This window comes from Thunnus maccoyii, chromosome 18, assembly GCF_910596095.1.
Source record: "Thunnus maccoyii chromosome 18, fThuMac1.1, whole genome shotgun sequence".
NCBI classification, from domain to species: Eukaryota; Metazoa; Chordata; class Actinopteri; order Scombriformes; family Scombridae; genus Thunnus; species Thunnus maccoyii.
The window spans coordinates 11107464-11120713 of NC_056550.1; the positions used below are offsets into that span (position 1 = coordinate 11107464).

Genomic DNA, 13250 nt, shown 5'->3' on the forward strand with positions numbered 1-13250 from the left:
CTCTATGGTCAACCCGAAAGTTCCTGCCCCTCTCTTTCTGATGCAATTGTGATGCATTAACTGAACTGCCTTTTATTGGTTGTCTGTCAGCGGTGCCATTGTCTCAGTGTGTGTCTGTCATGATGTCTGGTCTGGTTATATGTCCATCTACTCACCTGTCTGCTGCTCACGCCGTAAATCAGTTTCTCATCTTTGGTGATCTCACCAAACTGCCACTGTGTTGTTTTTTTTCTCCTGCTCCCATGTATCTGTCAGTCTGGTCCACTCTCTGCATCCTGTCAGCCACATGTCTCCATCTACATAATTTGTTTTGTCTCTCTGCTTGTCATTTCTAACAGGAGGTGATTGACTCGGCTCTCCACAGAGACAGCATCCATGCGCCACTTTTCGATGACAGGATGACACATTTCCGTCCATTTCGCAGCATGATATTTTTATCACACTGCTCCGTTTCACAGTGCGATCCATTTTTCATTGCACCAAGGTGATTGCAGCCATCAGTCATGAGTATCCACTGAGTTTTCATTATCTTATAGCGCTCAGTGCGTTTACATCTTTTGAGACCACAGATGCATTTAACAACACAAGAATTAAGAGCTGAATGGGAACACCCAGCACTTCCTGGGGTCAATCTCCGCTGGGCTCAGACTGTGGCTGTCTGGCCTAGTGTGCATGTCTATGTGTGTGTGTGTGTGTGTGAGGTCTTAGACACAAATAGTGTTAGTGGATGAGCTACAGAGGTCATCAAATGGAGAGATTATTACTCCAGACAGTCTGTCCAAAGAAATCCAGGGAGAGAAGTGATGTTATTTGTAGTGTCAGTTCAAAGTCCAACCTAGAGCCAGATGCATACAACTCTGTGTGGAATCACGAAAGACAGAAATATGGATATACACTCTTTTGCGTAGTTCTGTTTTATAAACTTCAATCATTGTAAAACTTGCCACATGTGCAAAAACCTCATTTCCATTCCCACAGTTAGCCATAAGTGGTCGATAAGAAAATGTAGAGACACAGCCTTAATCACTCTGTTCCACCCATCTTTAGACCTATCAATGAAAACAACGGCAGAGAAGTACAGTTTCACCGACTGTGACCCATCGGTGAGGTTCTCCAAGAAGCTGTCATTATGTGCAACCCAGTCCTCGCGATTTCCCTCTCCCGCTTATATGTCACACTCAGCTCGCTCTAGAAAATGTGTAAGTCTGGTCCAGAGGCGTAGGTGGCAATTGTATTTTGGGTTGGCCAGTACAAAAGTGGGTGGGCCATCTTTTCCCAGAAAAAAAGGATTTAAAAAAGGAGGCTATAAAAACGTAGAAAAAAGAACAAACAGAAAAACTGAAAAAACAGCAACAACATTGCTGCAACATTCTGCACTACAATGGCAATCACAACAAAACACTGCCTATACAACATGCTCAACCAACAGAGCTCAGTCTATAAAAGGCTGTACACAACAATATAGACAAAAACCTGTCTATTTTATCATATTCAGGCTAAAATATATTTACACTGCAGTGCACCTGCTCTACAGTGCACGGCACTGTTAATTAATCATTTTATTGCCAAAGTGGCAACTAAACATAAACCCAAACAGCAGGGAAGGTGTTAACATACTGCATGACATAATATACATCAGACAGAAATCGCACATATAACATATCCCTCATGCATTCATTACAGCCATTGTTGCTTCAGTACCATGGTCAGCTCACATATAATAGCAAATGTGCAAGCAGCTGTTTACACAAATCAGCAGTAAAAGGAAATCAAAGAATGTGAACATCCAGTCAAGCATTGCTTGAATTAAAGAACAACACACTCCTTAATTTCTATTAAATCAAACACATACAATGAAATCTGGTTGAAATCTAGCTTCTGTGCAAAAAAATGAGCAACTTTTGAAAATAAACAATGTAGCCTATTAATAGTAGGCCTATACACAACACACCATTACTTAACATGAAATGCTTCACAGGCAAATATGAAGCAGTGAAAAATGAGCAAAACAACAGGCCTAGCTTTGTTGTTTTTATGGCCTACTAAACAAGGCGCAAATGCCAGGTTTAGCATTGAATACAAAGATGATCTCATCATAGCTCAAAGAGTCACAGGTTGTTTGAAATGGGTAGTACTCATGTATGCTCTGAGGTCTGTTTTAATCCGACTTAAAGTGTAGAGCCAACAAAATCACAATCTGAATTGTCTCTAAACCAAGCAAAGCTCCCTTTTAGTCCCTCAATTAGGTCGATGCATTCAGAGACTGACAATGTTGGTCTTCAAACACCCTGTGTGGCAAAATCGCTCATCTAAAATAATTTCCCAAATGTGATAAGTAAAAATATGAACTTTTTGTTTGTATTTGTTGACCACTGCTTTCAGCACACTCAGCAAGTACAACTTCTAATATTATGTTGAGTAACATCAGTATTTTGGTCACTGCTCCAGATTCGGAGCTCCAGCTCATGTCTATGGATCACTCAAGTTCCAGGCATGGGCGTCCTGGATGGAGCTCTTTTTGCACTTCCACAAACCTTGCTGCTGCCTGTCATGAGACTGTGTATGTTGACTGTGTATATTGTTCAGTGTATCAAAGAATGTGCTAGCCCAGACACCTTTGATGCTGCACAAATGACCAAATTCAGTCTGTGAAAATTACAGTGGACAAACATGGCTTGAGGAAAAGTTTGTTTTAAAATTACACGCACACCTCCCTTGTTACCTGACATAATGGCGGCCCCATCGAAACTGAAGCCAACGCACAGAGATGGGTCAAGTTGCAGTTGCAGTTCAATCACCTGTAATATCTTCTCTGAAAAACCACTTGTATTTGTCACATGTCACTTGTGTCCATGATCCCAATTGCCCATTCTTTTATTTTCCCTGCGTGAACATATCCCACACAAACAGCAAGTGAGTTCACGCTTTGAGTCATCCTTATATTTGTCAGCGTTAAAGGCATAATAGGCACCTGGTATTTCACAGAATTCTGTTTTGATTTTGCGCAAGAGCAAGGAGGCTGCTGACTCCAGCAGCTCATTTTGAACATCTGGGCTCATCAAAGTTCCGTTTCTGGGCAGCTGCTCAAAAAGATTTTGGATATGTGGATCATATTTGCACATGAACTTGAACAGTTCTTCAAAGTTTCCTATATTGAGAGCATCTGCATTTTTCCTGTGTCCACGTAGGGGGATGTCCTGCTTGGCACAAAACAGTATAATATCCAAAACGACTTTTAAGATGATCCCAATTCCTCTCGATAAATGATTAGTCCATGGCATCACAGTTCATTTGATTTAACACATTTCCCTGACCTGCAGTTTGGTTGGCTTTGTAACTTTGAAACTTGTCCAGTGAAACAGAGTGGGGCTTGCTCATCTGGTGTTTTTCATATTCCTGATGTAAGTGCTTCCAGTCCACAAACCTTGCTCTCACAAATGGGCCATCAGCTCCACTGGGGAAATGTCTGCACATTTTACAGAAAAATGTGTCCTTATTTACACTGTATTCCCACCAAGAAAACTGTCCATACCACTTTGATGAAAAGCACCTTGATTTTCCATTCTTGACAGTCCAGGGAAATACCTTCAAATTTTGCTGTGAAGGTGGTTCATCAATTGCAGATAAATCGGCGGGTAAACCCGCATCAGGTTCACTGGGATAGAGCACTGGCACCGGGGAGCAAGAGGCCAGACTAACATTCTTGTGGGCTAATGAGTCTGAAGAACTGGGTTGGGTGGACTCAGTAATTGGAGGCAGTGGCGTGTCTTCTTCCTCAACTCTTGCATTTTTTAAATCACAAAAAAAAAAATTTGTAACAAAATGTATTTTGATCAAACTTGGCTGGGTGGGCCAGTGAGAAATGTGGGTGGGCCAGTGCCGCCCAGGCCCATTACTGGCTGCGTCCCTGGTCTGGTCTAAGCATGCATGAAGTGTTCACCATACATTCTGCTTTTATTAAGTTTATGTGTGGGGAAGTATGCATGTTTTCTTTGCCTGTACACATCGTTTACACAGTACATTTGGCCCCTGTAAGTACAGTAATGATGTTTTGGGAGCCTGGATTTCCTTTCCATTGATTATTTCATCAGAACATATTCAGAGCAGGTTGTCTTACTTCAACAAATGGTTCAGCATATGGTTTTATGTGCCTTCACATCATTCCTAAATACTTAAACGCCTTCTTGAAGGCTTCTTCTAGTTGCTTGTCATCTCTGCAGTCAGCTGCTGTTTTTCACTACCTGTTAAAAACACTTAGAGGTGTCTGTCACTGTCAGAATATCTAAGGCAGGAAGTACTCGTAAGAGGATATTTTGGCTGATTTCTTAACCATCCCTCCAGTACAGAGACATAAAGCACATATGCACATTATTATTTTCCAATTACGCAATCAGACTGTCAGTAAAACGCAGAGCAGTGTCTTTTATCCCTCATTTTTAAAGGTGTTGCTCCCTCTCCACAGATAAAGAAGGAGTAGTTGATGCAGTATATACGCTGGTTTCATCCTGCCTGTACAGTCGAGAGAGAGTGTAGCCTTTGATTCAGTCTGAGCTCAGGATCTTCATCAATTACAGCTCCTTGATTAGTGCGGAGTGCACACATGCTCTGCTCTTTGAAAGCATAATGATGCAGTCTCCCCTTCCCCACCCATACTTTACACACTAATGGACTGAGCCACAAGCAATTTCACAGCATCTTTATGTACGATAATTGGGGGAAATTGTAATGTACTGTACTGTACTGCACCATACCGTACTGTAATGTATTGTACTGTACTGCACCATACCGTACTGTAATGTACTGTACTGTACATGTGGCAGACATGAGGGGAGAAAATGAGGGCAATGATGTGTGTAATGCAATCAGCCACTTTGCATAAGTTCCAGTTGATACAGGCCTTTTAGAATACTGAAAATAAAATATGTCACATTATAGTTAAAATACAGTCTGTTTGGCAAAATAGATTTCAGTTATGTGTTTTATTTAATGGTGTGTGTGTGTGTGTGTGCGTGTGTGTGTTTGGCGCTGCTTTAGAGAATGATCAAAAGAGCAGTGGGACATGAGTCGACAGCAGGGCTTTTTCTTTTATCTCTAATTTTATAACTGTATGTGCCTCATGGGAAACATTGTCACCTGTGTGTGTGTGTGTGTGTGTGTGTGTGTGTGTGTGTGAGCGTGTTTATGTGTTTGTATTGATGTGTGTGTGTCACGCAGAGAGCGGGCGTGTGTGTTTGCTGCATATTACTGCAATTTCTCGCAGTCTCATGGCTGTGTTTAGTTTATTAGCCAATAGTGGATGAAAGCTAGGTGTGTTTAACTAGGCTGATCCTCTGTTGCTCTCAGTCAGGAGTCACATATATTGTATGACTGTCCTCCCTTTTGACAAAATACTGACAACACCCCGAGGTAGATAATAATGTTTTAGGGCAATACACACTTTGAAGATAACTGTCCATCCCCCCACTGACTGCACATGCAGGCTACTATTCTGCTGTTTGTGCATCCAGCTGTCACATATTTTGTATGTATGTCTTTGTATATTGCTGCTGCATCTGCAACTTTTTTTGTACCACAAATGAGGGGAAAACCTGTGTGTATAAGTGATTATTAGTTTTTTGAAAGGTTTACATCATAAGGACAAAGACAGCAGGGTCAGACACAAAGTTCAGACTGCTGTTAGCACCTCTCAGCTCCCCTTTTTCTTTATCTTTTGCTTGAATCTTTCCTTTTTCTCTCTATTCCTTGTTGCAGTAAAAGTCAGCCTCCCTAATCAGCCTTAATAATATAGTATATTAACAAAAGTCATTTTTCTGTATGTTTTTATTCTTATTTAACTCTGCCTGCTACACAAAGCAATGCCTCTCCATTGAGGCTACTTGGTTCCTTTGAGCTAGAAAGCATTAATAGTAGCAGTGGAAGTCATGGAGAATCGTTAAATAGAATTACAGACAAGTTATCGGTTTATACAGCTGAGATGATGGTGGTGATTATTGGTCTGTAGTGGGTAGAAGAGGTAAGACCTGACAGGGTAGTCCTGTGTATTGACTCTGCTGCACTTCTTCTGACCTTACAAAGCTTGAAATCAATCAGGGATGATTTATTGTTTGAAATTTTGCAATGTTTATTTAGAATTCAGAGAATGGGAATAGTGGCAGAATTTTGTTGGGTACCTGTACATACTGGATCAAAGGATAATGAGCACTAAATATGAGACATAATGGACATTCTGTTTCGAAAAGGAGAGGGTAAAGCACTAATTAAAAAGCAATGATTGGAACTTTGGCAGAGAAAGTGGGATGAGGACAGTGAGGGCAGAACATACTATAGGATACGGAGGGGAGGATTCGTCCTGTCTTATATTCAGGCCAATGACAGTAATTATTTTTTTCTGTCAAAATAAATTTGCAGCACTACAGCAGGATGGACAAAAGGAGATTTTTTTTTACAAAGAGTCAAGAGCTAAATAGTGTAAAAACAGTAGCTACATGTTTGTGAGCTTTTTAAAATACATTTTAAATAATTAACAGTGCTGCCTAGCTAACAAGCTAACGTTACCCCTGAGTTTAAAGCCTTTTGCTAACATTTCTCGTTCAATATTGCTATTAAATGCAATAGTGTTAATAAGTGTCATTCGATTACAGTTCCAGATAGTTACTTATAGAGGGTTTGATCATAGACAAAGAAGCTAAAGCAGATAATTACTGGTAACAACTTGGTTTGTTGTGAACATTAATGTGAATCATGAAACTTTGACACTTCAAAAAAATTGACTGCTTGATGCCCCTGCCTATAAGCACAGCAGATATATTTCTTTTTGTGTTTGCGTATGCTTACACCGGTTCATCAATACACACATGTACTCAAGCCCTCTCACTCACGCCTACACACACTGCAGAGAACTGACAATGTGATCCCAGGTTCAATGGTAAAAGTGCTGCCGATGGCTCCTCAGAGAGCGTCAAGCTCAATTCCTCTAATTCCATTCAAGATGCTGCTGCATGTTTGAGTGCACGGGTGTGAGAGAGTGAGTGTATTAGAGCAGACAAATATGAGGGAAGAAGAGGCACAATCAAGCGGGGGTGAGAAGGTCTAATAGTGGTGATGAATTTCTTATCCTCTCCAACATTAAAGGTTAGCTGCACAGAAAGGATCTGGTCACCTGCTGTGTGCCCATTAAGAGATAAAATACAGTTATATTATTCAACTCTTAAGCTGACTTTAACAGGGCAGAATCCACTATAAATGATGTTATCCTTGAATTAGTATATTTCATTATAAGTTGTAAATGCCAGAGCCAAAGTTATGGGCTACCAATCATCTCCTCAAAAGGAAAAGTCATTTTTTTGCAGCTCACTTCTCAACTTTCAGCTGAATGTAGAGTTAGCAATTAATCGACGGGGCCACCGTAATTTCCTGTCTCTCTCGTTTGTATGCGACTAAAACTGGGATCTTCCTCTGGTGTTTTAATCCCCCAGCCGTCAAAGTACATTATGCATGACTGCTTGCATTCTTAGTGTGTGTGTCAATGTAAATGAGCGCATCTCCTTGCAGCCAGGATTAACAGGCTGTGTATTGCTGAAGTCTGTCCAGAGTATCCACAGTGGGAGAAGAGGAAATGAGGCGATCAGCGGCAAGGCTATAATCAGCAGTGACGGCCCGCCTCAGGATCACCTAGCAGGTGATTTGGAAGGACACTCCATCCAGCAGCAATGTTGTTGTTGTTTCTTCTTAAACTGGTTTTGGAGCTTTTATCATAACCTTTGATGATAACACCTCCCTAAAAAAGCAGCGGAGAAATGTTGCTTTTGGCAAATATGAAACAGTTTGTAAGGATTTCTGGATATTGCATTAATCTTAAAACAATGTGCTACTGCATTATATAAATCACAATTACAGTAATCTCTTCCATTATTACTTATCCTTTTATCCTTCCTCATCTGCCCTATCTAGGAAGTGCTCTCTCTCTCTCTCCAGAGAGGTTGTGTGTTTGCAGCTCATTCCTGAGCGTGGAGACCCTCAGCCTGTTATCAGACATCTGTCCTTTGCTTAACCTCACACACCCACTTTCCTTCTATGTTCAGGGGAAAGACAATTCATAACATAATCCCCTGACTGCACTTTCATCATGTCTTAGTGGCAGTTGCTATGAAAGAGAGGGTTATACTCATTGAAGCAAATTACCATATGGGTGAAGGGAGTTTTGAGAGGCTTGGATCATGGTGACAGGTGAGAGTGATTCATTGGTCTTCAGTGGTGGAAGAAGTATTCAGATCCCTTATATAAATGTACCAATACACCAATGTAAAAAATTAAAACTCCATTACAGGAAAAGTCCTGCATGAAAAATCCTATTTAAGTAAAAGTATAGAAGTATTGGAAGTAAAACTTAAAGTATTGAAGTAAAAGTATTGATTTCTGACTGGTATATAATTATATATGACATCATTAGATTGTTAATATTGAAACATCAGTGTTAGAGCAGCATGTTACTGTTGTAGCTGCTGGAGGTGGAGCTAGTTTCAATTACTTTATATATAGTTAGCTAGTTTAGTCCAGTGGTTCCCAATGATTAATTGTGAGATGATTAATGGGATTAATGGGAAGAAAAAACAAAGTTCTGATTCACAAATCTGTTTTCAGTTTTTGGACTTTTTCTCTAATCTTTGATTTTCAGTGAAATTTTGGATCATTTATTGAAATAAAACCATGTGAGAAGTTCAGAGGGAAAAATCACTATTTGGTGGAGCTGTTAACAACTCATAGACATCTGAAATGTGACCCCGACTACACACTGCTTTTTGTAAGACGTCAAAAGCCAAAAAAGTTAGAAACCACTGGTTTCATCTTTAACAATATGTTGTATTTTAAAAACTTGTTATATTATCCAGTTTGTCAAATCTTTATCTAAAAAGTTACTAAAGCTGTAAAATAAATGTAGCGGAGTAAAAAGTACAATACTTCACTCTGAAATGTGGTGGAGTGGAAGTATAAAGTAGCATCAAATGGAAATACTCAAGTGAAGTACAAGTACCTCAAATTGTACTTGAGTACAGTTCTTCAGTAAATCTAATTTGTTACTTTCCACCACTGCTGGTCTTATAATGCAAACATGATTTTGAAGAAAACTCCATTTGCAATATAAAGGAGAGAATAATTAGAGTGAGTGAAGGGGATTTATCAGACCGTGTTGGGGGCAGTGGATGTCATCAAGGTCAACAGGACAACAGGATTGGATACAGGCACAATATGCTTTATAATATATAAAACAAATAACCTGCTGACATTTTATACATTTTGTGCCCAAAAACACTTCTATAACTAAAACTCAGTGGTTACATTTAAGCCAAGAGTCCAGGAAAGTTATGGTTTGATTGAGGTTATTGCATATATTTTCAGATTTTATGTTTAAGTTTAATGTAAGATTTTTCCGTTGCCTCACTTCTATCTGAATTAATCCAAGACAGATGCACTGGTTAAACTCAAAATCACTGTCTTTCACATAAGAAATTACAAAACACCCACATTCTTCTTTGTGACATTTGAGAGAAAATACTTTTTTGCAGGTGGCACTAAGCAGCAAAGCACTTAATTCCAGTGCTAATTAGTACAGAAACAGTGTAAAATTCCACCAAAAACAGGCATAATTTCTGTCTATGATAAAATATATGGCATATATTAACAGGGCTGACCAAGACACTGACTGTGATGATGTTGATTTTGGCTTCGTATAGAAATTTCCAGTATCAGTACCCTGTTGTTTTCCATTGGAATACTGAGCAGGTGTGGTCATGACATGTCCCTGTCGGAAAATGAGCCAGGAAAAAATGTTTGGCCACCCTTAACCTGGTCATCTTTCTGTGAATTCAGTGTAAATCAAACACAGGAGAAAACTGTTTCCATACTGTCCAGTGCGTGTATGGAGTGGGAAAAAAATGTACTGTTGACTCTCTAAATCCCAGATGCTCACAGTTCCTATATATTTACTTGACAGACAACTATCTGTCACTATAATGGCCGCTACCATCAACAGAAACATAATGAACCACCATCACACATACACACACAAATAATGGACCCACATCTGTCACTCTATACAGTATGAAATCAATTACCAAGTGACTTGTTTTGTACAGTCCATATGTTTTGTTGGTGTATGTTTGTGTGCATGCTTGCAAGGTGGGGATTTAATTTGAAGTCTTTTAATTGTATACTTCTTCATACTTTTACATCTTGTATTAATTACTACACATCTGTATTTCAAAACAGTCAATACACTATAAGAACTAAACAAACTGAATAACTTCAATGCATACTATGCAGGATTTTCCTAAAAAACAATGTACAGACTCATACAAAAATCATCACTTATAACCCACTAGAAGTATTTGGTGGTGTATTTATCAGAGACCCTGCCCTCTGCCTGTGTTTTCTTATTATTTTGCTGTGTTCGGGACATTTCTGGGCGTCAACCTTTGGGCAGTGGGTGTGTAGCCCCTAGCCAATAACAGAGCACAGGGTTTGGGGCTGTACAAAAACATAGCAACCAGGTTACATCGCTGTCTCCATCTCTCTCCTCTGCTCTCTATCTGTATCATGGATATATAAAGAGCTGCAGGTCTGTGCGTGTGTTGAACTGAGAGCGACACTGAGCTACAAACATACGGAGCAGAGAGGCCACAGCATACAGGATGAAGCGTGCACTTCAACTACATTCACACAAAATCTGGCAATGCAGCACCTACCCACAAGGCTGTGTGGAGGTGTGTGTGTTTATTTGTGCTTTAGAATGTAACCACCATGAAACAATCAGAAAATAACATTTTATTTATCTGATTTACTGCTTTGTTCTTGCTTGTGCTGCTACCTCTCTTCATTCAATCTCTAGGTCGCTCGACCACCATCTCCCTCTCATTTTCAGGCCCATTTCAGAAGTTAAAATCATCATTTCACTGACAATTTTAAGCCTACATGAAAGTTTTTTTTGTTTTGTTTCTGTGTATAAATCATTAGGCCTAAAGAGCTCATCTTTGCCCTAATTCACTAAAACAATGCGGGGGCTAAAACAATGTGTCACCTCTCTTTTCTCTAGAATAAAGCATCAGAATCAGGCCACATCAAGTTTGTTATGCAAATACTCAGCAGTGGAGTCAACTTGCCTGCAATTATAGAATGGATACAGTCATCCTTAAAGCAGCAGCCTTGAAGCCCTGAGTATCTTATTTATCATAGCAAGACAAAGTCAGTCTGGCAGTAATTAAAGGTATCTCAGTTTTTAACTGAACCAGGTTTGCTGCGCTCAGTTCTGGTCAGCTCATGTCTGAGCCATTGTCCACTCAGCAGAGATGTTGCCAAATTTTACAAAACACAGAGCAACCAACTGTTCATTATATAAAGAGTGAGTTGGTGGCAGTCAAAATCTTCCCTGTCAAACTTTGCACCCAAAGTTTTAGTTTTTAAAAAAATTACTAATAGCAAATTTGATTTCCTAAAAACACAATAATTGTTTTATCATTCAACCAAAACTCAACTCTCTTCCAACATTGTTAACATTGTATCCTCCCCTCCATGTTGACTGTGGACCTAAGTGGCCTCTGCTTTCCAACTTAAATGCTGTCTTACCTCTGGTTTGATTTTTTTGTTTCAGTGTGATACTGATTCTGGTGATTCTGGTATTTTACCGTCAAATGTAGACATCCAAAGCCAGGCTGGCATATTCAGAGCATTAACAGGTTGTTTCCTATTCTAGATAAAACTTTGAACTATAAGCTATGATAGTACATGGGCAGTGTCAGTATCCTTTAGTGGTCACACAGACAGAGATGGCAGTAATGTGCCTGTAATAGTTTACTTGCCATGTTTATCCCATATATCTGCATTTTGTTTATATTCCATTGTTTTGTGGCCTTAAACTTTTGCAACTTTTTTGCAACTTCACACCCTTGCATATCTGACTGTACTAATAGAGGGATCAGTCATTGTTTCTAATGATCACATACTGTATATGAAATCTTTTGATGCTGCATTTGTCATCAAAGGCTGAAGTTGATCTGACAGGGCTTTGTTTGTTTTTTTGTTGTTTGGAAGAAATCCACAGTGACTCAGGAAAGGTGTGATTCAAATTGGGTGATTAAATAGTTCGCACTTTTATTTTTGTTTTGCAATCTGTTCATCCTGTACAGCCATCTGTACATCCTGTAGCCAACACTCAAACAATCTATTCAGAAACTAAATGAAAACATGCCCACAATGGGAAATACTGCTATATCATGTCACTGCATCGGTCTGTGTGATGTCTTTTTTTCACTGTGTACAAACTTATTTGACTAAAGCTCATATATGAAAGGCGGGGATTCAAGGCTTTTGATAAAGCACCGTCACTGACTGAGCTAGATTAAAGTGCTTTATAATGACATTTTCAGAAAGAAAACATCTCATTTCTTTCTCTCTCCCTTTCACACACAGACATATGCAGTATGTAGGTGTAATCTGTTCATAATGAAGCAAGCCTTTGTCAGCATTACTCCCTTGTTTGCAGTTTTGTGGCAGCCAGCTAGAGGTTTACGTAATCTTTGGTGCCTCAGCTACCGAACCATGCTGTGACCACGACACCTGCCACAGCAACCTGACTGACCGACTCCTGCTGGGACAGCACACGGCCTGAACCTGGACTGTGTATGAAAAGAAAGAAGAGAAAGACAGCGAGAGATGATGATGATGGGTGATAAAGAGATCATCTACTACAATAGGAAACTGCTGTCAAATACGAACAAAAGGGAGAACAAGAGAAAGCAGAATAATGAAGGAGACATGAGCACCTCAGAGTCCTCAGAGTCCTTAAAGCAAAGAAACAAAAGATAGAAAGGAAAAATAGAATACATGGATCCATCTATTTTATTTATATTTGTTTGTTCCCTCTGGGTCACTGGGGGTCTGGAGCTGATCCTAGAATGATTCGGTTTAAAGGCAACAAAACCCACTGGACAGATCACTGTCAAATTCAGGATTGTAGTTTCCCAGTTACTTGACCTACATATCTTCAGACTGTGAGACGGAACTCCATGAAAGCAAAGAAAAGATGCAAACTCCCCACAGAAACTTAAACCCAAGAACTTTTTGCTGTGAGCCAACAAATCTAACAACTGAGTCAGCATGTTGCCCATCATATTCATCAGCTTTTATTATTTCTTTCAAAACTATGAATGTGAAAATGCTCCTGCCAGCAATCACAGGCAAACTCCATTGATGTGCAC

The 13250-nt window shown here is 39.6% G+C and overlaps 1 protein-coding gene across 5 annotated transcripts in view; it reads left to right on the forward strand.

Annotated features, from left to right (window-relative positions):
- LOC121884119 overlaps positions 1–13250 on the forward strand; it is an 82529-nt gene that overhangs the window by 38976 nt on the left and 30303 nt on the right. Inside the window, exons 2-3 of one of the 5 annotated variants that reach the window (XR_006092305.1) lie at positions 339–484; positions 4463–4962. The exons of 1 other annotated variant lie outside the window; for it this stretch is intronic. Coding sequence is in view for 1 of the 4 variants with exons in the window: in XM_042392736.1 (XP_042248670.1) it covers positions 7552–7678 (127 nt within the window). In the remaining 3 variants the exon portion in view is untranslated. Of the gene's footprint in view, positions 1–338; positions 4963–7551; positions 7679–13250 lie in introns of those variants that run through there. 3 more of the 5 variants (XR_006092304.1, XR_006092303.1, XM_042392736.1) reach the window with 3 other exon arrangements.